The 24,476-nt window shown below is 42.8% G+C and overlaps 1 protein-coding gene and 1 long non-coding RNA gene across 7 annotated transcripts in view; one reads left to right on the top strand and one right to left on the bottom strand.

Moving 5' to 3' along the window:
* The window catches only part of CHST11 (carbohydrate sulfotransferase 11), a 245,946-nt gene that overhangs the window by 19,433 nt on the left and 202,037 nt on the right, over positions 1-24,476 (bottom strand). The window contains exons 1-3 of one of the 6 annotated variants that reach the window (XM_075123296.1): positions 23,333-23,388; positions 21,366-21,555; positions 1,549-1,647 (exon numbers count right to left, since the gene is read on the bottom strand). The exons of 4 other annotated variants lie outside the window; for them this stretch is intronic. In XM_075123296.1, coding sequence (XP_074979397.1) covers positions 1,549-1,554 — 6 coding nt within the window. In that variant the 5' untranslated portion in view covers positions 1,555-1,647; positions 21,366-21,555; positions 23,333-23,388. Of the gene's footprint in view, positions 1-1,548; positions 1,648-21,365; positions 21,556-23,332; positions 23,389-24,476 lie in introns of those variants that run through there. One more of the 6 variants, XM_075123290.1, reaches the window with a different exon arrangement.
* On the top strand, positions 591-13,371 carry LOC142070126 (uncharacterized). The gene is made up of 3 exons (XR_012666095.1): positions 591-633; positions 1,812-1,910; positions 13,269-13,371. It is a non-coding gene; the product is annotated as an uncharacterized LOC142070126 (long non-coding RNA).

Below are 24,476 nucleotides of genomic sequence, written 5' to 3'. Positions count from 1 at the left end.
CCTTCACAAAAGAATATCTGTTGTAGTGAAGACTTTACGTTATTTTGGACCAGAAATGTGTACTGTAGGTCAATAATTTAGAACTGTGCCTTGAAATAAATTTAGCTGGGGGTTTGATTTTAAAGGTAACCCAATAGATTTGGAGATATTGTCAGAACTCTGCTTTATTTAGTCCCATGACAAATCTGTAAATATTAGACACTTAAAATCCATCTTTTGTAGCTAGACTACTAAAATTTAGCTCTACTAAAGTCAAGGTTGAATTTGGCTGCAGCCTGAGTCTCTACAACAGGGGTGGGCAAACTATGACCTGGGGGCTACACCCGGCCCTCCAGACGTTTTAATCTGGCCCTCGAGTTTCCGCTGGGGTCAGTGGCTTGCCCAACTCCGTGCAGCTCCCAGAAGCAGCGGCATGTCCCCCCCTCCAGCACCTACACGTAGGGGCAGCCAGGAGGCTCTGCACCCTGCCCCACCCCAAGTGCTTCCCCCGCAGCTCCCATTGGCCAGGAACCGTGGCCAATGGGAGCTTCAGGGGCGGTACCTGCAGACAGGGCAGCGCGCAGAGCTGCTTGGCTGCGCCTCCGCATAGGAGCTGGAGAGGGAACATGCTGCAGCTTCTGGGAGCTGCTTGAGGTAAGCGCTACCCGGAGCCTACCCCCCTGACTCTCTCCTGTGCCCCAACCCCCTGCCCTAGCCCTGATCTCCCTCCCACCCTCTGAACCCCTCGGTCCCAGCCTGGAGCACCCTCCCATAACCTGAACTCCTCATTTCTGGCCCCACCCCAGAGCCCGCGCCCCCCAGCCAGAGTCCTCACCCTCTTCCGCACCCCAACCCCTAATTTTGTGACCATTCATGACCTGCTATACAATTTCCATACCCAGATGTGGCCCCTGGGCCAAAAAGTTTGCCCACCCCTGCTTTAAATACAACTTGGAAATAAGCATTCTGGCAGTATCCTAGACTGGCAACAACAGAGAACAATGGCGACAAAGGTGCGGTTAAAATAATCAATTTAAATACAGTATTTTTGGAGGACAGACGGGAGCCTCAGGAAGGACAAAGATCATGAACCCAGGATAATTTGAAGAGGAATATTAGTGCTGCAGCATTTCTTGGGACCTAACATACAGAAGGGAAACTTGGGGTCTCAGGTTGCATGTACTAAAAGCATGTTGTATAATATTTTCAGTGTTATAAAGTGGCTGGTAGAAAGGAAAAGAATTTAATTTGGCAGATTTCCAATTCATTGTCTCATAAAACAGTAGTGAAACCAAGGCAACCAAAGGCTAAACCCTTAGTGTAAACTGGTGTCGCTCTGTTGTAGGCAGTGGAGCTACACGCATTTATACCAACTGGAGATCTGGCTCCAAAAGTCTAACAATCATGTGACTTTGATCTGGTCCTTCTATGACAAAAAAAAGACAGTATGTTTGATGAATTTGTCCACTTTTGGCTCATACCATCATAAATCACTGTTCATATTAAAAACTAAAAGTTCCTACCATTTACGAATTTAATTTAAAATGAAAAACCTTCCTGCTGTCTCACCTGCATTGCTCGAGGTCACCATACACTTTCAGTATCTGTTATGACACTGCTAACACATTGCTGATTTCCATAAAAAGGAAGAGGTTCCCAACGCGGTAACTGGAAAGAATCAAGGGGAATGCAGTTACGTTGCAATCTGCCTAGATTCATCCAAAGCTGTTCGCAGCAGGGGCTTGAGAGTTCCCATCATTTCACTTTGGGGAATATCCCCAGTAGCCACTGTATATTGCCCCCCTGATGGTATGACTGCCACATTGTTTCAGACATGCTGTGGACAGCTATCACCAGTTCATGTCTATGGTACACTGCAATATGAGGAGTATGAGCATCCTGATACAGGAGTCAAATCCAGGACCTAATGGGTGAGTTAAAACAGACCTTTCAGTTTGATCTTGTAAACCCCCTGTGTGCAGAACTCTCACTAAGGTCTATGGTAATTTGACAGGTGGAGGGCTTGCAGAATTGGGCCTTGAGTCATTAGACACTGATCTACAAAAGCCACAAGCTTTTGAGCAGCTGACTTAATTTGCCTTGCAGCCCTCCCACTTATCTCTTAAATAACTATGAGTTATTATAAATTAATGTACAAAGCACTGATAAGTTCTTTGGGCTTGGGCTGACATGTTTTAAGATAACTACAGAGAAGAAAGGATGTGCTAGGACACCAAGCAGAGGGAGTAACCTGAAGTTTTGTTCTATGTTGTTAGCTCCCTACTGTAGCCTTTCTGAAAGAAAAGTGTCTTGAGAGTCTTGAATGAGGACAGGGAGGGGGCGAGGGAAAGTGGGTGTGGGTGGGCATTTCATATATAGCAACACCAAAAGCCCAAAATCCTGCTTTTTCACCTTCCTACTTAGGTAGCAAAAGAACAGTGTGACTCTACACGTTTAAAAAAATCTCCTATTAAAATGCTATCAGCCATTTATAAACTTAAAGACAATAGGACTTTCCAGCAAATATTTCTGCAGTAGAATCTACTTGCACAGCAATATCATTTACTAGGTTAGAGAGAAAAGTGGGCTTCCTCTACCTCTTTCTAACTTTTTGTTTTCTTCTGATTAAAGACAAATATCAGAGGTTCCAACCCAAAGCAGAGTTGGGGTTTCTCACACCTCTCAGGATGAGCCCCAAAGAGAGAGCAAGACAGGATAATGACAATATGCAATGAAGAGGGGTTGTAAATGAAATGAAAATTTCCCTCCAAGCCATCTCAGTTCCTGTGCACAAAGAGAAACCCACTGGCAGTAGTAAGCAGCAAACAACTCCACCGCAAGCTTCCTTAAGTAGCAGCTCTGATTGGCACAATGCTGTTGCAACTGCTTTCCTTCAGTGCCCCTTCCCATTAATGCCAGCACGAGCCAGCAACAATGCCAAAAATACACAAGGCACCATTTTAATGCTCTGCAAATTTGACCACCAGGCACTTTCTGAAAAGGCTGCATCTCCCTGGGTCTAAGCACAACAGGAAAACAATTGTCACACAAATTCCCAAATAACCACGTGAGAACTAATTCAGCGAGTTCCTTGTTACATTTTTAAGCCCCTTAAATTGCCACATAAAGCCTTCTGACGTTAAAATCTATGGGAAATGTTAAAAATAATTCATATGAACTGTATAACATCTTGTTACCTTCCTGTCTGTCTGAGTTTTGTCTCACCTGATAACTGATATAATAGTTCATCTATTTTTAGGGCAGGGTGCAAAATTTTAATTTACAGTAAAATCAACAGATTTTTCCTTTTAAACTAGTTTAGGGTGTGTTTTTTTTTTTTAAAAAAAAACCTACCCGCTCCTTTCTATTTTTTCAAAGTTCTCACTCTTAGCTCATTTCCTTGGGAAAAGCTTACGGGGTGGGAAGCCACTCTTACGGTTTGCTTTCTGTTTGCTCCTGAATTGTCAGGCTGCAGCCTATGGCTGCTTGCCTTGCATTATGCTCCTTTCATGGATTCTGAACACTTGCCAGGTTCTATTTTTTCCCCTCCACTGATCTGGTTAAAACGCTGACTCCCCTTTTGCTGCTTTTGCAGCCTTGTCCTGCTCCGCCGGCTGCCTGAAGACTCCATCAGGAATGGGAGGCAACAGAGCTCCAGCAATAAGTTTTTCAAATAAGTGCCAGGCTGTAGCTGTCAGGATGTAAACTCTTAAACAGCTAGGTCCTTCCTATCTCCTGGCATATTCCTTTTTACATTGCCTAGCTCCTGCTCACCGGCTCTGTGGGGTCATAGGATTTGGGAATGTTGCCCTCTCCCCATTCCCATGAAAACAGCAGGGCAGGACCCAAAAAGTGGTAGGAGAAGGGGCTAGCTACAATACAATGGTCCAAGAGAGGCACAGTCTGTAGCCAGGGGCAAGTCTAGACACTCAGCTGTGTGTATGGCTGGGGTCAACAGCATGCACTCGATGGAGGTGCACTTGCCTTCTTTATAATGGTGCAGCAAGGTATGCCTGGCATAGCCTCGAAGCTGCCCACCTTGAGCCAGCCTGCCCAGCCCAGGCATAATGGCTTCCATCCCAGATGAACAGCCAGCACCCTTCCCTTCATCCTCTGCATGGTTCTCTAATGGGAGGGTGGTGCCTGTTGCCGTAAAGTGGTACCATCTGGAGCTTCTCCTTCAACGCAGGTGAGATTAGTATCATGTGGTTTAAACCCGCTGCACTTTCCCCCTACATTATAGCCTTGGAAAGGGACTAGGTTAAGAGATCCTTCAACATGACTATAATTCTATGCGTACGGAATGGGTTTTCTTTTTACTTGCTTGTCATTGTTTTTCAAGGGAAACGGCTCTTTTTCTCTTGGTTTAACAAGGAATGCTAGTAACATGGAAAAGAATGAAATTCATACGCAATGGATGGGCTTTGAAAGAGCAGAAGACCATATTTCAGATCATGCCTAAGGACTGAGAGGGCAGGGAGGCTGACCTGCCTTCTCATGCCTGGAGATGGTCCTTCCAGGGCAGGACTGAAACACTTTGGTAGGGCAGGGTGGAGGCTGCACCGGTAAGGTGAGTGAATAGAAAATGTCCTTAGCTAGGGCTAGCAGTATGATACTTTAATCCAGCACTAAATTCACACACTACTTTACAAGATAAAAAGGGCAAACCGTGAAGACGTGGTCCATCTGCTAGCAGAGGCCACACTTTAAATTACTGGCTGTAGCTGGAGTACGTGTGCCTCTGTACCCTCCATGTAGGATTTCCAACCGCTGGATTCACATAAGTAAGGAGCCAGTGGCAACTTCTTCTGGCTCACTTGCACTGTCCCTCTCTGTGCTGCTGAGTGTGGGATCCCTCCTGTCCAGTACACAAGGAGGTGCAGAGGCCCAATGAAACCTCTGCAAGGGTCCCACAGAGTTGCTATGGCACAAAGCACGGTGAATATCTAGGCGGCGGATTTGCCCTTTGAACACTGATGCTAATACATCTACTGTAAGGTGGCTGACCTAGCAATATAAAATAACAGGGGCATAAAATGCCTCAAGATACCTTTCATGTTTAATTTAAAATGCAAACAGATTTACTGGCAGGATGTTTATCCTTTCTTGTTTAAATTATTGATAGTGGTTTAGACTGGGTGACCCTATTACATTAAAATAAATGCATGAGCTTAGACCAGGAGTTACAATATCTTTCATTGCTAGAAAAAGAAGCCGAATACATGCTTGTATCGGAGATGCAGCAGTTCCAGACCAAGGGGCTATTGTACAGTTAGTGAATTCTGTGACGACACAGACTGTTTTAAAGACAGCAGCAGGGCAAGGCATAAATCCTTCCCTTTGCGAGCATTTCACAAATGGGGGTTGAGTCCAGTTGAGCTCTCTGTCAGTCGGACATCTCACGCTGTTGGTCTGGAGACACTTTGGATACTCTGATGAAGTGAGCTGTAGCTCAGGAAAGCTCATGCTTAAATAAATTGGTTGCATCTGATGAAGTGAGCTGTAGCTCACGAAAGCTCATGCTCAAATAAATCGGTTAGTCTCTAAGGTGCCACAAGTACTCCTTTTCTTTTTGCGAATACAGACTAACACGGCTGTTCCTCTGAAACTTTGGATACTGTTTTGCTCACTTTCCGTTTTTGACTTAGGGCGAGATGAGACTGCTTACTCCCCACATGAAAGGTGGGGAGGGCACCAGGAGACTTCTCTTCATGCAACCAGACAAGAACCAGGCACAACAGCTCTCCAGCATGCCAGGGCTTCTATGCACCACTGTTGCTGCAGGAACTAGCAAACCCAGAAACATGGCTTTCCAGAGAGGCTGCCTTGTCTGCCCCTGGAGACATTGTACCGCAGGGCGGCACAAGCTTCCAGGAGTTCTAGCTAGGGAGGTGTGACTCTCTACCCCCAGTTCCCTTTGAGCCCTTAAAATATGGCTCCACATTCAAGAGAGACCAAGATGATGGCATTGGAAGGTTTCACCCATTGTCATGTCTCAATGATTTCAAGAGCAAATATTCTCAGGTGACAAGTAGAAATAGTTCACCCCTACCCCTGACTTCCAGCCCTGCAAACTCCAGCTGGAGCTCTAAAAGTCACAGCTTGTTAGTTTTTCCATTTCATGCATTCTCACCAGCAAGAAGGGTTGTGCAGGCCAGATCCACCTCCTCTCAGCACCCCCAATGATTTGTTCATTTAAAAAACAAAAACAACCGTCCCCAAACCCCTTGTTTTCCTAGCTAACGTGAAATGTGTGCCGCATGTTCGGAATAGAAGAGCCTGCCCGCATTCCAAAGCTACAATGATACAAGTGTGGGAGCTTCACAGTATATGGACTCTGGTTTTTATTCATTTTTCTCTTTTCCCTCTCACTCTTTTCTTCACCCATCATCTTTTTGCCTTCATAAATAAAGCAGAAACACTGTATTGGTCCAAAGCACTTCCTCTCACATTAGCAATCCCACCGTGTTTTGGCTGCACTGGAAGAGCCCCAGCACTTCTGTCGGCAGAGGTTGGAGGCGTGCCTGGAGATCATTGGAATTCTATAGGATTTTGATAGTTTAAGGTTTGCATTTATTTTTCATTCTGCCTATTGTCTGCTCTGACTTTTTTCACTGTAGTGTCTCACTAGCTGTTCTCACTCTGGCCTCTGCTGCTCTTTTTTAAAACTTCTCCTGTGCAAAACTCTACCAGTCCTGGGTTCACAGTCCAGTTGAACTTTCAATCCCACAGTTCAAGAAGAAAAAAAGACGCAAACGCTTTCCAAGGAAGGCACAAATATTAAACAGAATGGATAAGAGGCTGCTCCAAAACATACATACTATTTAGAAGATTAAGATAAAGCAACTACCACACACTGCTACTTTAAACCTGATACAGAACATCTGCTCCTGTTTAGCTTTTAATGATTCACAGTCTCTTGCCTGCATCTACAATGAGAAAAGAAACACTTGAGTGGAGCTAAACAGCAGGTTAGTTTATCCCATTGCGAGGAAGAGAGAATCCTTGCCATGCTTAGCTGAGCCGAGATGAGCCACTAAACAGCCAGCCAGGAGACAAAGCCCACACATGGAGAAAAGGGATGCCCTTTTTTGCAGCTCAGAGATGGCTCTTGCTGAATTTTCTTTTGACCCCTGCAGCCTATGGACCTAAATTAGTCTCCTCTTCACTCCACACAAACACTTTAGATGGAATTATTACCTCCCCCGCCACCCCTCATTGATTTTTCTATGCGAGAGTCGATTGTACCAATAATGCTTAAGAACCCAACTATGGGCCTGACCTAAAGCCCACTGAAGTCAATGGGAGTCTCTCCATGAATACAGTGCACCTTGGATCAGGCCCAAGAATGTTAAAATCTGGGCAGACAGTAGGTGTGAACTGCAATATTAGGGTCTGAGGTAGCAGATATACACACACACAATAGGAATAAATCCTAGTTGCAGTTTTAAATTCCAGTAAATAGACCTCTGGCAGGAAGCACAACAGGTGGTGACAGGATGGATTCCTCCTCCTGAAGCTGCATCTGCAGCCACTCTTGCAGACTGAGGGCTGGGATAAAAATAACACTTAGCTTTCATATGGTACTTTTCATCTGGAGACATCAAAGTCCTTGACACTTCCCCTGCTTCCAGATGTGGAAACTGAGCCACAGAACTAAGCCACAGTTCTTGTCAACTGTCTGAAATGGGCCACTCTGATTACCACTTCAAAAGTTATTTTTCCTCCCTTGGTATCCTGCTGTTAATTGAATTGTCTCGTTAGACTGACCTCACACTTGGTAAGGCAACTCACATCTTTTCATGTATTTATACCTGCTCCATACATCTGATGAAGTGGGCTTTAGCCCACGAAAGCTTATGCCCAAACAAATGTGTTAGTCTCTAAGGTGCCACAAGGACTCCTCGTTGTTTTTGAGCCACAGAGAGGTGCTCTCACACTGCTGCACTCCCCCTCCTCTGCCAGCAGAGCCACACTGCCATAGTGCCACCCAGTCAAGCTCTGCCCCTAGCCTCTCTCTCCACACATGCCCAGCAGCACGGAAGAAGCCCCTACAGAGCACAGGTCTGCCTTGGGCAAGGCATGCTAACCCAGTGCGGCCCGCTCTCCCAACTTGGTTATCTGTCTTGACTCTGGGAGCTGGGACTGTAAGACAAAAACCATGTGTTTTGTGTGAGAATTTCAGCCTTTTTTTGGGGTGAGTTTCTAGCTCTCCTGCTTGATACACCCCAGAGACTGGGTCCTAACTCCTGATTATTGAACTCTTGGGATTGGCAGGACTGGCTAACCACCCGCAGGGGCTCCCCGCATGCTGCGACACACTCTGCACAGAGAAACTGTTCTACCGGTGGGGCTTGTCAGGCCCTCCACAGCAGCAGAGACTGGGGAGTGAGACCCTGGCAGGATTTGCCTTAAAACATTGCCAAGGTTGCTTCCACAGTATGGCCCCAATTCAGGACAGCACTTAAAGCACATGCTTAGAGTGCTGTTGAAATAAGTGGGTTTTAAGCACATGCTGAAATGCTTTCCCGAGTAGAGCTGCTTTAATGAATCAGAATCTGTGGTTGAAATGATGCTAGTTACATTGGGCCTATGATAGATGTGAGCAGGGTTTCAGTGGTCGTAGACAAGGGGCCAAAAGTTATTGCTTGGATGCACATCCTACCTTCATTGTCACTTGTTCATTTCTCACCACAGCTCTTGAGAACTCACCTCTGGGTTTAATTGCCAAGCTAAAGCAGTGACACTGAAGAGCTTAACAGGTCAGCAATTGGCATTATCTGTCTGTTAAAATGTACAGCGCCTATTCTAGCAGTACATATAGCTGGTTTGATAGATCATAAACTTTCTGAATCACTGAGATCTGAGCAAACCCTTTAGTTCAGTGAAAGTCGTCAGTGCCCAGATGTTTTGCAATGGAAGAAAATCATGGAACCTTGTACGCACGAACAAAGAGCAGCTTCATGTTTGTTTGTTTAAATGTAAGAATTTAAATGAAGATTTAGCGCCTCACTGGAAATCAACCAGTACGTTACAGGGAAAATAACTGGCTCATGCATGTGTACTTACCAGGCTAAATGTAAAAGGTGGTGTTGTTTTCCTGGAAAAGTACTACATATTTCGTAAGAAGCAGAGACACACAAGAGGGATACAGTTTCTGTGGAATAGTAGGGAGAAACATTGTGCCAAATGCGGCCAGCTTAGAGAACCAGTATTAATTATGAGAAACAAAGCATGTCGGTGGGTGAGGCCAAAATAAAATACTACCAACAGTCCAAATTAACATGCAGGTTTTTACTAATCCAGACACCAACATCTCTAAATGGGTTTAAGGCACGGTATGCATTGTAGGTGAGAAGGCGAGAAAGTTATAGTGATCCAATTGCTCCCAGGCAGCCTGTAACTATCTGGCTTTAAATGGCAACTAGCCAAAAATGTCCTTTATGTCACTTTGATGCTGGCACATACCGTGAAATATTCTGAAATGCTGGCCTACTAGACAGGATTTGGTTAACTGATTAAAAAAGCATAGCAGTCCCCTCCAAGGAAGCAGGTGAACAAGAGCCTCAGAGGGCAGATAGATGGATGCATTAGAAAATGAAGGGAAAGAACCATAAAGAACCACAATAAATAACACGTGCAGTAAAATATTGCTCCTTTATCTCTGGGCTGAACAGCTTCTTTTGAAAATGCTCATGCTTTTGATGGCAGAGAATGACATCTGTGTGTGACAAGAAAGCAGAAATGCCTGTGATAGATGTGAACTATTAAATAACAGGGAATATTTGGGGAATTAATATTTATGAAATGTAAAAGACTAAGGTAAAATAAAAGCTGACACAAACTTATGAAAGGAGGATGATTTGAGTGAAGGCAGATGTAAAACCTACAGTCTGTCTATTCTGTCAAGAAAGTGATTCCCCTCTCTGAGGTCTCTGCACCAAGCAATGTCAAATGAAGAAGAAAAAAATATATATTATAGGCCTGATCCAAAGTCAACAGAAAGATTCCCATTGACTTCAGAGGGCTTTAGCTCCAACCCTATATGAATTTCAGCTTCTAATAGGATTTGGGGGCTAGCACTCTCCGCCATGCCCTCAAACAGACAGATTGTCCACAGCCTGGATGCTCAATACCTTTCCATAACTCCACAGATTCAGCTTACAGTAGTGAGCTGTAGCTCACAAAAGCTTATGCTCAAATAAATGTGTTAATCTCTAAGGTGCCACAAGTCCTCCTTTTCTTTTTGCGAATACAGACTAATAGGGCTGTTACTCTGAAAGTAGTGAAACAGGTACTTGTCTCAACAGAATGGAATCCTGATGGGTGGTGGGGGACCCTTGATAGTGTGAGAATGGATGCTTTAGAAGTGCTAATAGAATCACTGGGGGATTTTTTCAAAGGCACTCAACTTTCCATGGGAGTTAGGTGCCTAACTGCCCTTTATGCCTTTGAAAATCTCCCCCATAAGAGACGGAAAAAGCCCTGTTTGGTCACCCAGTCCAACTCCCTGCCATACCGCACTGCTCCCTGCACTACTGTACAATCTCTAGCATGCTGATTAGTCTTGTTTTTAAAAGTCCCACTACTTTTCTTGGGAGCTCATTTTACAGCCTAATACATCTCACTGCCAAGAGATTTTTTTCCCCAATATTCATCCTAAATGGGCTCTTTCCTAATTTATTTCCATTAAAGAGCGAGCTCTGTGGATAGAAGTTCTTAAATGCTGGAATGGCTCAGATAAAAAGGGGCTAAATCAAAACCACTGTGAGAGCCTCAGTTCTGAATTTGTTTCCTTGTGGGTGCATTTCTTGGATGTGACTTTAGTTTGAGGCAGGGTTATGTTTAGTTTCTAGACATGGTTTCCTCTTGTTTTGACCCTGCTGAATTGCAGCAGCATAATCATAAGGCTACTATGAGAGAGCTGTATATATGGATGCTAAGGATCTCAAAACTTCAGCTGATGGATTACATTTCCTCCCTCACAGAACCTCATTGAGAAAAGCTTCTTGATAATGTCGTAGAAAATAGGTTCTCCAGACCCATGGCTCAAGGAACAATGTAAATCACTGTGTTCTCTGCACCAGAGCATAGATTTAGAAGAGTGTTTGATCTTCAAAGGGAAGAATGTGTTTCAGCCAAAGGATCCTGTCAGCACACACACTGGCAGCTGCTGCAGACAGGTTGAAATAGTTTCTTCTCTGCAACCCTTCCTCATGTGAGTAGTCCCTACTCTCACAAGCTGTCCCAGTGACTTCACTTGGACTAGTCTCGTGAGCAAGGGTTGCAGAATCCAGTTCAAAACTGTCTAAGGAACAATGGCATCCTTGTCTTTGTTTTCCTCTCAGCTATTGCCCAGATTTCAGCCTATTCTCTAGTGGCGTAGGTGATTGCAATGCTAGTTACGTTTACTGGCTGACCAGCTGGTTTGCCTGGAAATGATCAATCTTTATTGCAATTCAGAATGAGCCCTTAGTCTGGGGACTGAGTCTGCACTGCACCCATCCCCAAATTGAACCAATCCAGTTATAACATGATACAGTTATAAACCTGCTTTGAAAAAAATATGCTTCTTCTCTAAGAAGAAAGACCCCCTCACGCAGCATCTCAGGCTTTTTAATATAAATTCAGAAGGAAAAAAAAATCCACACAGGGACACTAGCAATAACCAGGCGTTGGAGTACCAGGGAACGTGAATAAAACACAGCATTAAGCTGCAGCCATTCTGCTCAACCTCAGAACATAAAGTTTAATGAATGACTCCCAGAAGAGGGGGAAATGTATGTGGCCCTTAGTAATAAAGTCTATAATTAGTTTTTATAGAAAATCCACAAACTGTACTCAACTCCTCACCGAAGTGTTTTTTGTTTGTTTTTTGGAGTTGGGTAATGAATGCTTTACACCTCTGCACACTGATAGGTGGACACCGAAATGAACGCTTAAGGCAGGTTTTGTTTCAGCTCACAGGCCTATCCATCTGGTCTAGCAAAGGAGAAAGTTGATGAAGTGAGCTGTAGCTCACGAAAGCTCATGCTCAAATAAATTGGTTAGTCTCTAAGGTGCTACAAGTACTCCTTTTCTTTTTGAGAAAGTTCTCAGTTATTCCTGTTTGGTCACAATTGGCCAGCTCCCACCACAGCTCCTTTGTGCCACTTTGGCTGCCCAGCCAGCTGAGAATTCCCATAGTGTGGCAATCCCTGATGACCCTGAGTTAATTCCACCCCTCCTACTTTCACATATAGCATGTGGCTCGGGAGAGAGTATGACCAGATGCTGCTGCATGCTGGCGATCCCTGGCTGGTGTCACGGCCCCTTTAGGGCCACTCTCAGTCAATACAAGTTAGAACAATCCTGAGGCTGCTCTAACTTGAGCCAGAGGCTGAACTGGCCTCGAGCTAGCCACAGGATTGGCGGAATGGGGTGTAACAACTGATCCCTTCTCTTCAGCTAAATAGGAAGGACTAAATGCTGTGCAACCCCAATAGTGTTCATGGAGAAAATCAGGGCAGAAATTGACTCACTCTCTCTTGCTCAGTTCTACCATCTGGCTTCTTCAGCTCCTGTCAATCTGACTATTTTGCTTCTGGGTCTGAAGTCTCCATATTAAACCAATTACTAAAAAAAATAAACAAATGTATGGGTGTGTAAATCTGTGCGACTGCAGATGGATAGATAATGTTTATTTGAGTTTTATAAGGTTTTTAAAACTCAGCACCATAGAATGTAAAGTTTAAATAAGTTCAGGACTAACACACTCTACAAGCACTATAACAAGCTACTTGTCTGCAATAGTCAATGAAGCAAAGTTTTGGATGTTAAGGAAAAGTTAGCACATGGAGAGGAGGACACTGGAGTCATTCAACAAGTGACTTAATTATTCTGGGTGCTACGAAGAACGGGATGTTATTTTGGGTGAGAGTCTGCATGAATTGACTTTAAAAACTTTCTGATAAGTTCATTTGACTTTTCATATGGTCCCTGTTTGCTGTTTATTTGTGGCTTTATTGAAGCTGGATGCAACGTTCTGAAACGTCTTGTAAATCAGTTACTGCATGGACCTTTAAATAGCAACAGATTAAAACTAAAAGCAATCTCTAATTATATAAGAGAAACCACTCAACCGGTTATAGCTGTGGTCACCACACATGATGTAAATTCTCTTCCTCTGAGGCTCAACAAACTAGACAAACCACAGACTGTTCCCAGCATGGATCCTTAATAACACAATGCCACTCCACACAACACTCACTTACCCTAACACATCTATGTATTTATTTTTATAATTTCAGATTCTGGAAAAGACATCCTTCTAGTTAAGGAGTAGCACTCAGCATGGAAGTGGACGTTTCAGAAAGGAGTGTACCAATAAGAATACAGCCGACTTCCACATAATCCAGTTTGCTCGTGTCTTTATATCATGCTTTCCACTCAAATATCTCAAAGCAACAGACATTCTATCAAGCAACGTATATGGTCCTCACCACTATGGTATCTCAGTGTCCCCGTGGAGTAGGTAAATACTACCCCCATTTTACAAATTGGAAAACTAATCCAAAGTGAAATTGACTTGGCCAAGCTCCCATGGTAAATTAGTGGCAGAGCCAGGGGCTGGTTCCATTGTTTTCTCACTTCTAGCAGTTTAAATCAAGAGTAACTTTACTGAAGTCAAAAAAGCTACACTGGCATAAAGTGACATGAGAATCAGACCTACGAGGTCCTATCTCCCCATCCTGTGATTTCACCGCAGGCCATACTCTTCGGTTTTCTTATCTAGCTTACCATTTAGCGTAACTCTTTGGTAGGGCTGGTCAAAAATCTTATGTCAAAATTATTTTTGACAGAAAAATTGGATTTTTCACCAAATGAAATTTTGCATGAAAAGTGTCCCCTAACTTCAGAACGTTAACTTGGTCAAAAACCTCACCGAACACCAGAAAACAGAAATGTTTATGCCCCATGAGGCAGCTCATAACTCCCCAAGAGGACAGACTGTGATGCATCATGGGAGATGTTGTCTAGGCAAAGAGTCTGCCCTATTGAGAACAATGGGAGCATGAAGTGCCTGAACTACAACTTCCATGAGGCGTCATGATAGCATTTCTGAACCAGAATATTTGAGTTTTCAGCCAAAGTGTCAAATATTCTGGGGAAGAAAAGCCCATTTTCTGAACAGTTCTACTCTTTGATCCACCTCCTTCCCTCACATGTGCACTTCATTCCCATAGAATTCAATACAGAGGGATGTTTACACATCCAGAAGTAGACTTTGGCCCTTTGTGTGGTAAACAAGCACTTCTTCCCTCACAGCTCATCTTCTCCTATTTCATCCTGCCATTAAATCATAATGCTAAATATATGACATCATGGAAAAGGTGGTGACAACAGATGATGCTTTCATTATCAAAAGGGGCCACACCTGGCATTTTTACTGAGACAAAACTCCCAGTGGCCTCATTAGGAGTTTTGTGTGAGTAAAGACTGAAGGGTTTGCTCACAGGATGTAATTTCACCACTGGATCAAGAAGATGATGGGTGAGATCCTTGCCCCATTCAAGTCAATGACAAAGCTCCTATTGACTTCTATGAGGTCAGGATTTTGCTGTCTGTGTGTGTGTGTGCGCGTGTGTACGCAATAGGGTGCTAATCCCTGACTGGTGCTCCTAGATGCAACTGCAATACAAATAATAAGTAAAGGAGAAGCTTGGTTGTGTAGACCCCAATTAAACAGCAAAGAAAATGAACAAGATAGACAAATACTGGCAATGTGCATTTCTTTTTGTGGAAATGTTTCCCTTTTAAGACTTGCTACAGGATGAAAATTCATTTCTAAAAGGCTTCAGCTTGTGCATCAGCAGTAGTTTGTGAGAACAGCCATAACTTTTGTAGTGCTGAAATACAAAGGGTGCTCTATTTTATCTACAGACCCTCCAAGACCATGTGCTTTGGCATAATTGCTTCATTTTATCATCGTTGCTCATATGATTGTTCTGTACATCTGATTAAAATGTTCCACTAGGATCTGGATTTGGAAACTGTCTTTTTGCACCATACTCTGTAGTGCATGGTCAAACAGATGATCTCCTAACCTGAATGGAGAATGTAAGGTCAGAGGTATTTTTTTCTTGATTTATTGGGCAGTTTTCGTGCTGTTCAGAAGGATTTAAATGTCTGGGGAAAGGATTCTGCTTTCTAAAAGTGGGCCTAGTGCTGGAATTCTTATTCAGACAAAACTCATGTGAATTCAAATGGTGTTTTGCCTGAGTGAAGACTGCAGGGTTGTTTTTAAAAAAGTGATAATTTGTTCAACATTTGTTGACACTGATCCCTGAATGCATCTAGCTCAGCTGCAATTTCTTTTAGTTTTTTTTTTTCTTGGAAGATCTGAGTGCATGCAGGCAACATGCATACGCACGCACAGATTTCGATGGTCTGGCACATTTCTGAATAGAATATATTTTTCCATCCTCACGTGTCATTTTTTCTGTCTGCATGAGAACAAAGGGGACATCTGGGGTCAGCACAACATTTTTGTACCTGTGTCAACAACCCCATTTCTTTACCCAGCTATCTGGAGCGAGTCTGTATGGGGCTTTCATTTTGGGCGGTATGAGGGGATCCTCCCTCGCCCCAATTTATACCCCACTCTCCTAATTCTCCTAGTTGCCACAGACTTTTCTTTGACCAGGGATGGATGGGACTCCCTTTGGAGCTCTTCAGCACTGCTCCAAGGGTAGCCAGAAGACTTACTATAAAGCAAGAAGCGGCACCTTCCTTTCTCTACACCCCCCCATCAGAAGCAGCATGCTGTCTCCAGAACTGTTGTAGCTGATTATTTTGTATTAGACCCAGGACTGGAGTGCCATCGTAACAGGTGCTGTACAAACATAAGACGATACGTTTCCTGCCCCCAAAGAGTTTAGTCTAAAAATACAACTGACATAAAAGGCCGGGGGAGAAGGATAAAATTGATCAGGGTGCTACCATATCTGAGGATATCCTCAGTGAGTCTCCTTCCATTTACTTCAAAGGGACTAAGTACTCAATCTTGCGTCCCTCATATGGCCACGCAGACCTCTAATTACAGGGCAAGGAAGCCAACAACCCAATATGTTTTCGTTTTAAATCATGTATGCCCCGCCCCCCTTTAGCAGATTGACATGTGCTTTTAACTTACTGTTATAAGGTGGACATCTGGTAATGTAGTCGATTGCTATTTGTGTCACTGCACTTCATATACTTCAACGTAATTGATATACTGCAGCACCTTGTAAAATACCATTCGAAAGTATGCAATTTTTTTAAATTAAAAAGCAATTCTCTGGAACATTTTAATTTGGACTTTGGAGAAAATAATGTAAGTTGCTTGGCCTGTATATTTGGATTCAGATGAGACAGAGCACTTACACATTTTTTTAAAAAAGCAGACTCTTCAACATCCACAACACACAAGGAAAAAGCTGCATGGCTGGAAATGTCCATCTTATTACACATAATTTCTTGTTCTACGGATTATTGCCCTGGGCATCTCATCTAAGAATGTACAAATCAGTCTGGTCTTTGATGACCACATCACATCCACTGGATGGCTGATCAATGGGGAACCAGAATCAAAAGGCTATTGATTTTAACATGGGTTTTTATAAAGTCGTGTTATACTATCATATTTTCATAGCTACATATAGCCTTAGAATTTGAGGCAGCAATTACAGTCCAGGCAGCGTTCCCTCTGATGGGAAGGCCATTCAGACAGAAAAAGCTGTTTGAAAGGACAGCTGAAGCAACAACTAATTTCTGCATTTAGATCCATAACATACAGAATATCAGTGAGTATCAACAGGAATACCACCTGGGGAGTGAATACAGAATAAGGATGAGAGACTTGCACTTTCATTTGCAGTGCAGATCGGAGAATAGAATTTTGCCCTGACGTTTGAAAAGAACTTGATGAAAATGATTGGTTGATGCCATCATCAGTCTCTTTGCTGAATATTTCATAGTCGTGGGGCCTGATTTCAGTGGTTAGATCTGTGTCAAGTGCTACCAGATCAGAATGACAGCGTTTTATATACCCACTTTGCAAAGGCAGAAACTACTATACAAGGTGCAAAGCAATGAAAACTCAGGCCCAACCTGTATACTTGTATACAGTGATGAGCTGCCAAAAGCTGAAGAACCGGTTCCTTCAGTCACTCCAGGTCTTTGGCGGCAGGTCCTTCACTTGCTCCGGGTCTTCGGCGGCACTGAAGGACCTGCCTCGAAATGCCGTGGAAGACCCAGAGCGAATGAGGGGCCCACCGCCGAAATGCCGCCGAAGACCCGGAGTGCCACCGGGTGAGTAAAAATTAAAAACAGATTCTCAGGGGAGCCTCCCCAGCTGACAGCTCAGGCGGGCTGGACAGGACCGTCCCGTGGGCCGAATGTGGCCCTTGGGCCGGAGTTTGCTCACCCCTTTAACAACCGGTTCTAAACCGGCTTTAAAATTTAACAACTGGTTCGCTCGAACCGGCTCCAGCTCACCACTGCTTGTATATCTCTATTAAGTACATAAGATCCCTACTGCCAGATTACCCGAGTAGTTTGCATCATAGCAGCTAACGTATTAATAGGAAGTATGTAGACCTCACCTATATATTATTTATATTAACACCCAACTGCAATGTTAAGAGGAGAGAGAATAAGTTAATATTACTGCCGTTAATATGACCAAAAATCTATTGAGCGGAAAAATCACCAGTGACTTCAATGACCTGTTATTAGCAATTCCTATCTTGTTCATATTACTTAGCAACAGGATTTACCGGCTGATTTATGTAGTCTTTAGAATATGCCATCTCTGCAGGCAAGATTTTCAAAAGTGCTCAGCATTGGCCTAAACTCTGCTCCCACTGAAGTCAATGGGATACTTACCATTCACTTCAGTGGACGCAGAATTAATGCAGTGCTGAGCCCTTATGAAAATCCTACTCTCTCCCTTTTCGTAGGTTTGCTCCATTACCGTTTCAATTGAGGAAACCACACATGTTGATCTTCAGCGATAATAAAGCAAGTCCAGGCAGCGTTCCCTCTGATGGGAAGGTCACGCAGACAGAAAAAGCTGTTTGAAAGGACAGCTGAAGCAACTAATAAATGCTGGACTTTTAATGCAATAGCTCATTGAGCTACTGGCACGATTCATCTGATAGGACTGACCGCTTATTCCACTTCCACTCATTTGAATGGGGTCTGTAAACAAGTCCTTGGCAGATATGTAGCCTATTTGTTGATTTTTATTTTTGTTATAACAGTTAAAATCACACACAGATTCATAACAACGTGGGTCTTCACTCCACTGCACACAATGGCTTCCGCCCTCAAGCATCAGCACTTATTACCTTCCAATAATGCACTTAGCACTCGGCGTACAAAGTGTGTTTCCATCTATTTTTTTTTTATTTGCACTTGAGGCACAGAGCATTTAGTCTTTGACTTTGTCAAACTATCTTGGCATTCACTGAATAAATATCCTGAATGAACAGTCAACAAACAAATATCTTGAATAAAATATTAGGAATCGTGAAACTCCTAATAAAAGACTGAGAAGGCAGGTCACAGTTTTATATTAAATGTGACATTTTCCACAATGCTTACCCTGCAAGGGATAATGACCTACATTTTCAAGAGTGACTAATGATTGTGTGTGTCTAACTTGAGTTATATTAAAGGGACTTGAGTTTCAAAAAGCACCCACTGTCTGAAAATCAGGCCCGTTAAGGTTGTCCCAAGTTCGATACCTAAAATTGAGGCATCACTCGTCACTTTTAAAAAGTTAGGTCAATGTGTCCAAGATTAAAATCTCTCTAGTCCATCTAAAACCCAAGCAACATTTAACAGTCAGTCTCATCTCCTGGGGGACTCAAGATCTAGTAAAAATATGAATCCAGCAGAAGTTGTCGGGTTCAAATGGCGAAAGCTAAATATAAATGTGCAGTCATTTCAGTTATCTAGACATATAGCAGACACAATTTTGATTATTTTAAGCAAAAACATGTTGGAATAGACACCAAACCAGACTCCTGAGAGCACGTATGCAACTCCTGCAAACGTTAATAGGAACTGTGTTTGCAAAAATCTCGTGAAACTGCTCCAACCCTGGTGCAACCAACACAGATGCAAAATCTATTCACCCACCGTTGACATGAGGACAATGAAAGGAAACACTAATTATATTTTGCTCAGCTGCCTAAAACATTACTTGCCAAAACAGGTAGGCAAACAGACATTTAAGTGAAGTTGGTTCTGGTAGGAAACTCAATTAATTTGCAAAGGGAAGAATGAGAAAAAACAAAAGATGAGAAACAGGCAAAAAAAGTGGAAATGGACTCCCTTAAATCCCTTTTTCTTTAGAGCCAAATAGGTCAACATTCAGTGGACCACAAGAAATTATTGAAACATCAATGAGATGTGATGGCCATATTGCAATGTTTGTGTTCATTTATTTTTGTCTCCTTCTGGCTTAGGTTGCTGTGCCCTAAGTCTCCCCAGACTTAGCTTTGCTAGCTGTCTTTATCAGAGTCTTCTCACCAATATAACAAAATAAATCTATCTGTCATACGGGTTTATACTGCTGCCCATCGCTATAGGAACTGAGTGCCTGATCAAAAACTGAACTTTTCTTTCAACTTTTGATTCAAGACCACTTGTATTCATCGTGAATTTCAGCTGCTTGAGCACAATATTGAACGCTGTTTGTAACCGGTTACGTGTATGTTTTTAGTATAAATAGGTGGGTAGAATGCACACACTACATGCCTGTGATATTTCCTTATATTAAAATGATGCAGTAATATAAACAAAATTGAGATAAATGGAGAGTTACATACCATTTTTCTCTTCCTATGAAAAGGAAAGAAAAAAAAATGATTGGAAAGGTACTTCCTGACCAAAATGCCATATAATGCATGGCCACACCACAGGTATGCTAAAAGCATTACTGTTTTAAATATGGTAAAAGTTTGGTGGAGCTGTGTAATTCAGTAGATTAATGTATTAATCTTTCAGTTGTGGACCATTGGTTCAAATCCTGACTGAGTCACAATTTGGGTGGTCTCCGTTCCCTCTGGATACTTATCCACATGCCAAAGTGACCATTCTATGTGGCAGGACTGGCAATCTTTGTTCACAAAAGGCCCAGGACTGTAACAGCAGGCACACTGTAGATCAGGCTTGCGGGACTTTGACCAAGGTGTGCAAGAGAACCTATGTAGTGCCTCCCACTGCAGTGAGTGGGGTAGCCCTTGCCTTATTAAGCACTAAGTGCACCAGAACAATTTAAAAAGTTTGTAAATAAATATCCAAATCTGCTCAGCTTGCTTTGTGTCGAAGTATAACATATAAAAATGATCTTGGATTCAAGCTCATTGGGAGTTGTAATCAAATTATTCCATGCATGGGTAAAGTATGCGGAATCTGCAAAAAGCAACTCAATTACTGGGTTAAGCTGACTAGACTGTTCTTGAATTTTTAAAAAGTAATTAATTTGGTTACAAAATAACTAGAGTTTACTGCAGGCTTTAGGCTCTGATTACCTCAGAATCCAGCAGGTTTCCACATGAATCCTGCTGGGAGACACGTCAGCTGCAGGAATGCAAGAGAAGTTTTTAACTTTTCTGCCTGCCTGCAAATGTCAGGTGTTAAGGAAATGGGTGGCAGGGAGTAAGTGAAGTATTATTGGAAGGCCTTTGAGGACATAGGACTGGAATGGCATGATTTATGGAGCATTGTGAATAAGTCATGGCTGTAAATCACTGCCGGTCACACTGCTGGGAATGATGTCAAGGGAGTTACTGAAGCATTACGTGGAATACTTCCCTGGTTCCAGCTAGTTAACCCCAGCATATCGCACTGGAGTACAAACCCCAATGACTTATTATCCAAAGTCAATTTATCAAGTCTCAGCTTTTGAGAATTCTTAAATAAATGAGGTGCCCAGAGTCCTTTTTAAATCACAACCTCAAAAGGCAAAATCAAAAATGCTGTTTGGACATGCTTGGGGAAGCTGGCATTAGCTAACTCAGACAGCATTTCTTTAGAAACAGAGTTGTAATAAAAATCTTTCCACACCGATGTGGAAAATTGGTACCTTGTGTCCATTTAGCTAACTTCAGAGGGGTCACTAAACACCGGTAACCGTGGTGTCACAACACTGTTATTTGAAATTAGAAACAACTTGAAAATGACATGCACTGTGCTGAACTCTGAAATAAATGCAGAGATGTTCCAGTGTAGCCATAAATGCAGCTCAGTTCTGATGTAGCCATATCAACTGAGATATCACTGATACTGTGAAACAAGGCATTCTTTTCTAAATATTACACTTGATCGCCTTGACAAAGACCTCTGACACATACAGCATGGAGAGGATTTCTCTGCACTCTTCATAACGCTGCAGCGTGATGAGGCTGGCTCACTGTGAGTGGCTCCAGTTTCACTTCTCAGATAGGAAAGCCCATTCATTTTGAGAGCGTATAATGTAATGGCATGAATGCAATAATTCCAGTATTTCATTAGGTGTCCATTTTGGGATTGCCTTGATTTGTCCTGCAAATCAACAATCAGTTTTTTAATTGGACACACATCAAAAAACATGACCAAAATTACAACACACATTGGGAACTTTTAATGAACAGGCCAGGTACAAGCAACATGGTATTTAACTTCAACAAAATGTATTTGGGACTCTAGCTATATGTGGTTAAAAACTTGGGAAGCCCTCCATTTGAATTTGTTAGGCCTGGTCTAGCGGTTGGAGCACAGAACTGGTAGTCAGGATTATTCATGACTCCCTGTGTAGCTTCAGGCAAGTTATTTAACCTTTGGTCACAGTTTTTTTTTATGTATAAAATATAGTTAATGATTCCTACTTATTCAACACAGGAATTAATCAATGTTTGTCCAGCTCTTTGAAAATGAAAAACACGCTCTATAATTACTATTACAAATAGTTCTCAGTTGCTTTTTCTGTGGGCCACACAAAATTGTTAATCCTGTTTCAATGCCAGATTAAATAGTAAGGTTCTGATCCTGCAACTGGTTCCATGCAGGTAGGGCCCCGAGCCTCTGCAAAGCTCCGTTGACTCCATCAGATGTCCACTTGCACAGATGCAGTTGCAGGACTGAGGCCTGGGATGTTAAAAAGAATCCCATGTAGTAGGCAGTCAACAGTCTCTTGCACAGTGTGTTAATATGTAGTAGAATGTCTCAGCCCACTTAGTCAAGTCAGAGACTTCCCATGCTACTTGCATTAGATCTCTCACACAGATGTGACTTTGACTGCAGTGACCTTGTTACTGACTTGGACAAGCTGCCCTTGGGAAAAAAGTGTTGGGACATCTCACTGCACCGCCTAAGGCGCTACATGATATAATGATCCAGATCGGCTCATGTTGCTCTCTAGTCCCGGTTTATTTTAAAAACTGTCATGACCATCTGTATCAATCCATGACAGTTACATAACACTTGCTGACAGAGCACTCTCCTTTCTGAGTGCTCTTCCGAGCTCTGTTTCATCATTAAAAATGCCTCAGCATTACCGCTTCCTTCTGTAGGCAGGTGGAAAAGCTAACCACTGACGTACTGCAATCGAGAAGCTGCAATTTACTGTATCCAAGGCTTACTCATGCCAGTGAATACCAACAAGGACTGATCCACAACTGCTGAATTGTAGCTTTCCACCACGAGTGTTTATTTTTAAACTAAGCAGAACAAAAGGCCTAGTTTTTGCTGCTTTGCTGAGTTTCATTGTGCCAGCTTGTCAAGGTTCCTTCCCCACTCTGAACTCTAGGGTACAGATGTAGGGACCTGCATGAAAACCTCCTAAGCTTACTTTTACCACCTTAGGTTAAAACTTCCCCAAGATACAAACTATTTTACTTTTTGCCCTTGGACTTTTGCTGCCACTACCAAACGTCTAACTGGTATTTATTATTATTAGGAAAGAGTTCGTTTGGAAACGTCTTTCCCCCCAAAATCCTCCCAAATCTTACCCCCTTTCTTCTGGGGAAGGCTTGATAAAAATCCTCACCAATTTGCATAGGTGAACACAGAACCAAACCCTTGGATCTTAAGAACAATGAAAAAAGCATTCAGTTTCTTAAAAGAAGAATTTTAATAGAAGTAAAAAAGAATCACTTCTGTAAAATCAGGATGGTAGATACCTTACATGGTAATCAGATTCAAAACATAGAGAATCCCTCTAGGCAAAACCTTAAGTTACAAAAAGACACAAAAACAGGAATATCCATTCCATTCAGCATGGCTTATTTTCTCAGCCATTTACACAAACAGAATCTAACGCATATCTAGCTAGATTACTTACTAAGTTCTAAGACTCCATTCCTGTTCTGTCCCCTGCAAAAGCATCACACAGACAGACCCAAACCCTTTGTTTCTCCCCCCTCCAGCTTTGAAAGTATCTTGTCTCCTCATTGGTCATTGGGGTCAGGTGACAGCGAGGTTATCCTAGCTTCTTAACCCTTTACAGGTGAAAGGGTTTTTCCTCTGGCCAGGAGGGATTTTAAAGGTGTTTACCCTTCCCTTTATATTTATGACACAGCTCATTCACTGCTCCTGGTTTGTCACCCCACTGTGATGTCTGATCATTCATATTCCTCCTGCGGAGTATCACAGAACTGACAGTAGCCCAGACCCTGAACCTGGTGAAAAGCCAGAGTTAAGTGGCTTTGCCCAGGGATTCTCTGCAGAAATAGGGAAGGGACAGAATCCTCCACCCCAAGTCATGGAGCATGAAGCAGTATCCACAGCCCACTACTATGTGCCTTGTCTGGCAAAATAATGCATGTGAAATGCTCCTGATCAAAATGGGTTCTTGTCCACAAAAAGAAATATTAAAATATATTGGCCAGTGTGAGAGCCCTGGATGGCTAATGGAGAGATCAGAAGGGGAAAGGGAGGAATCCTCTGTCATGCAGTAGCAGAGGACATGGTCACAGCCATTAGACCAGAGTAGCCCAAGGGCACCTCCCATCCACAAAGGTGAGAGAAGGCTGAAGGATGAAATAGTGGCATATTCTTCACACCTCGCCTCTAAACCTACTGTACAAGCAACATGCAGGGAGCCCCCTAGTACTGAGCACTGCCTCACATACGGAGAGGAACCTTTTGCATGGCTCCTAGATCTTACCCTCATGTGCAACAGTGTCTGTTCTTCTGCAACAAGGCCCTCCTTACCTATAGAATGGGGAGTAGTACTCGTCCCACTTCTGTACTGAAGCACCCCTGCTGCTCTGAGATAACTGAAGTGAAAAGAATGTAACAAGAAGTTTAGAACAACCTACTGGGTACAGCTTGGAAAAAATATACAGTCTACCATTATGTGCCTTGTCTGGCAAAATAACATATGAAATGCTCCCGTTCAAACTGGATTTTTGTCAACAAAATTTAAAAAATTGAATTTTTTCTTTTTAAATTGCCCTAATCACTGTAACATTTAGCATACTATA

This window comes from Caretta caretta, chromosome 1 (genome assembly GCF_965140235.1).
Source record: "Caretta caretta isolate rCarCar2 chromosome 1, rCarCar1.hap1, whole genome shotgun sequence".
NCBI classification, from domain to species: Eukaryota; Metazoa; Chordata; order Testudines; family Cheloniidae; genus Caretta; species Caretta caretta.
The sequence above is the reverse complement of the archived record's forward strand: the minus strand, read 5'-3'. Positions and strand labels throughout refer to the sequence as shown.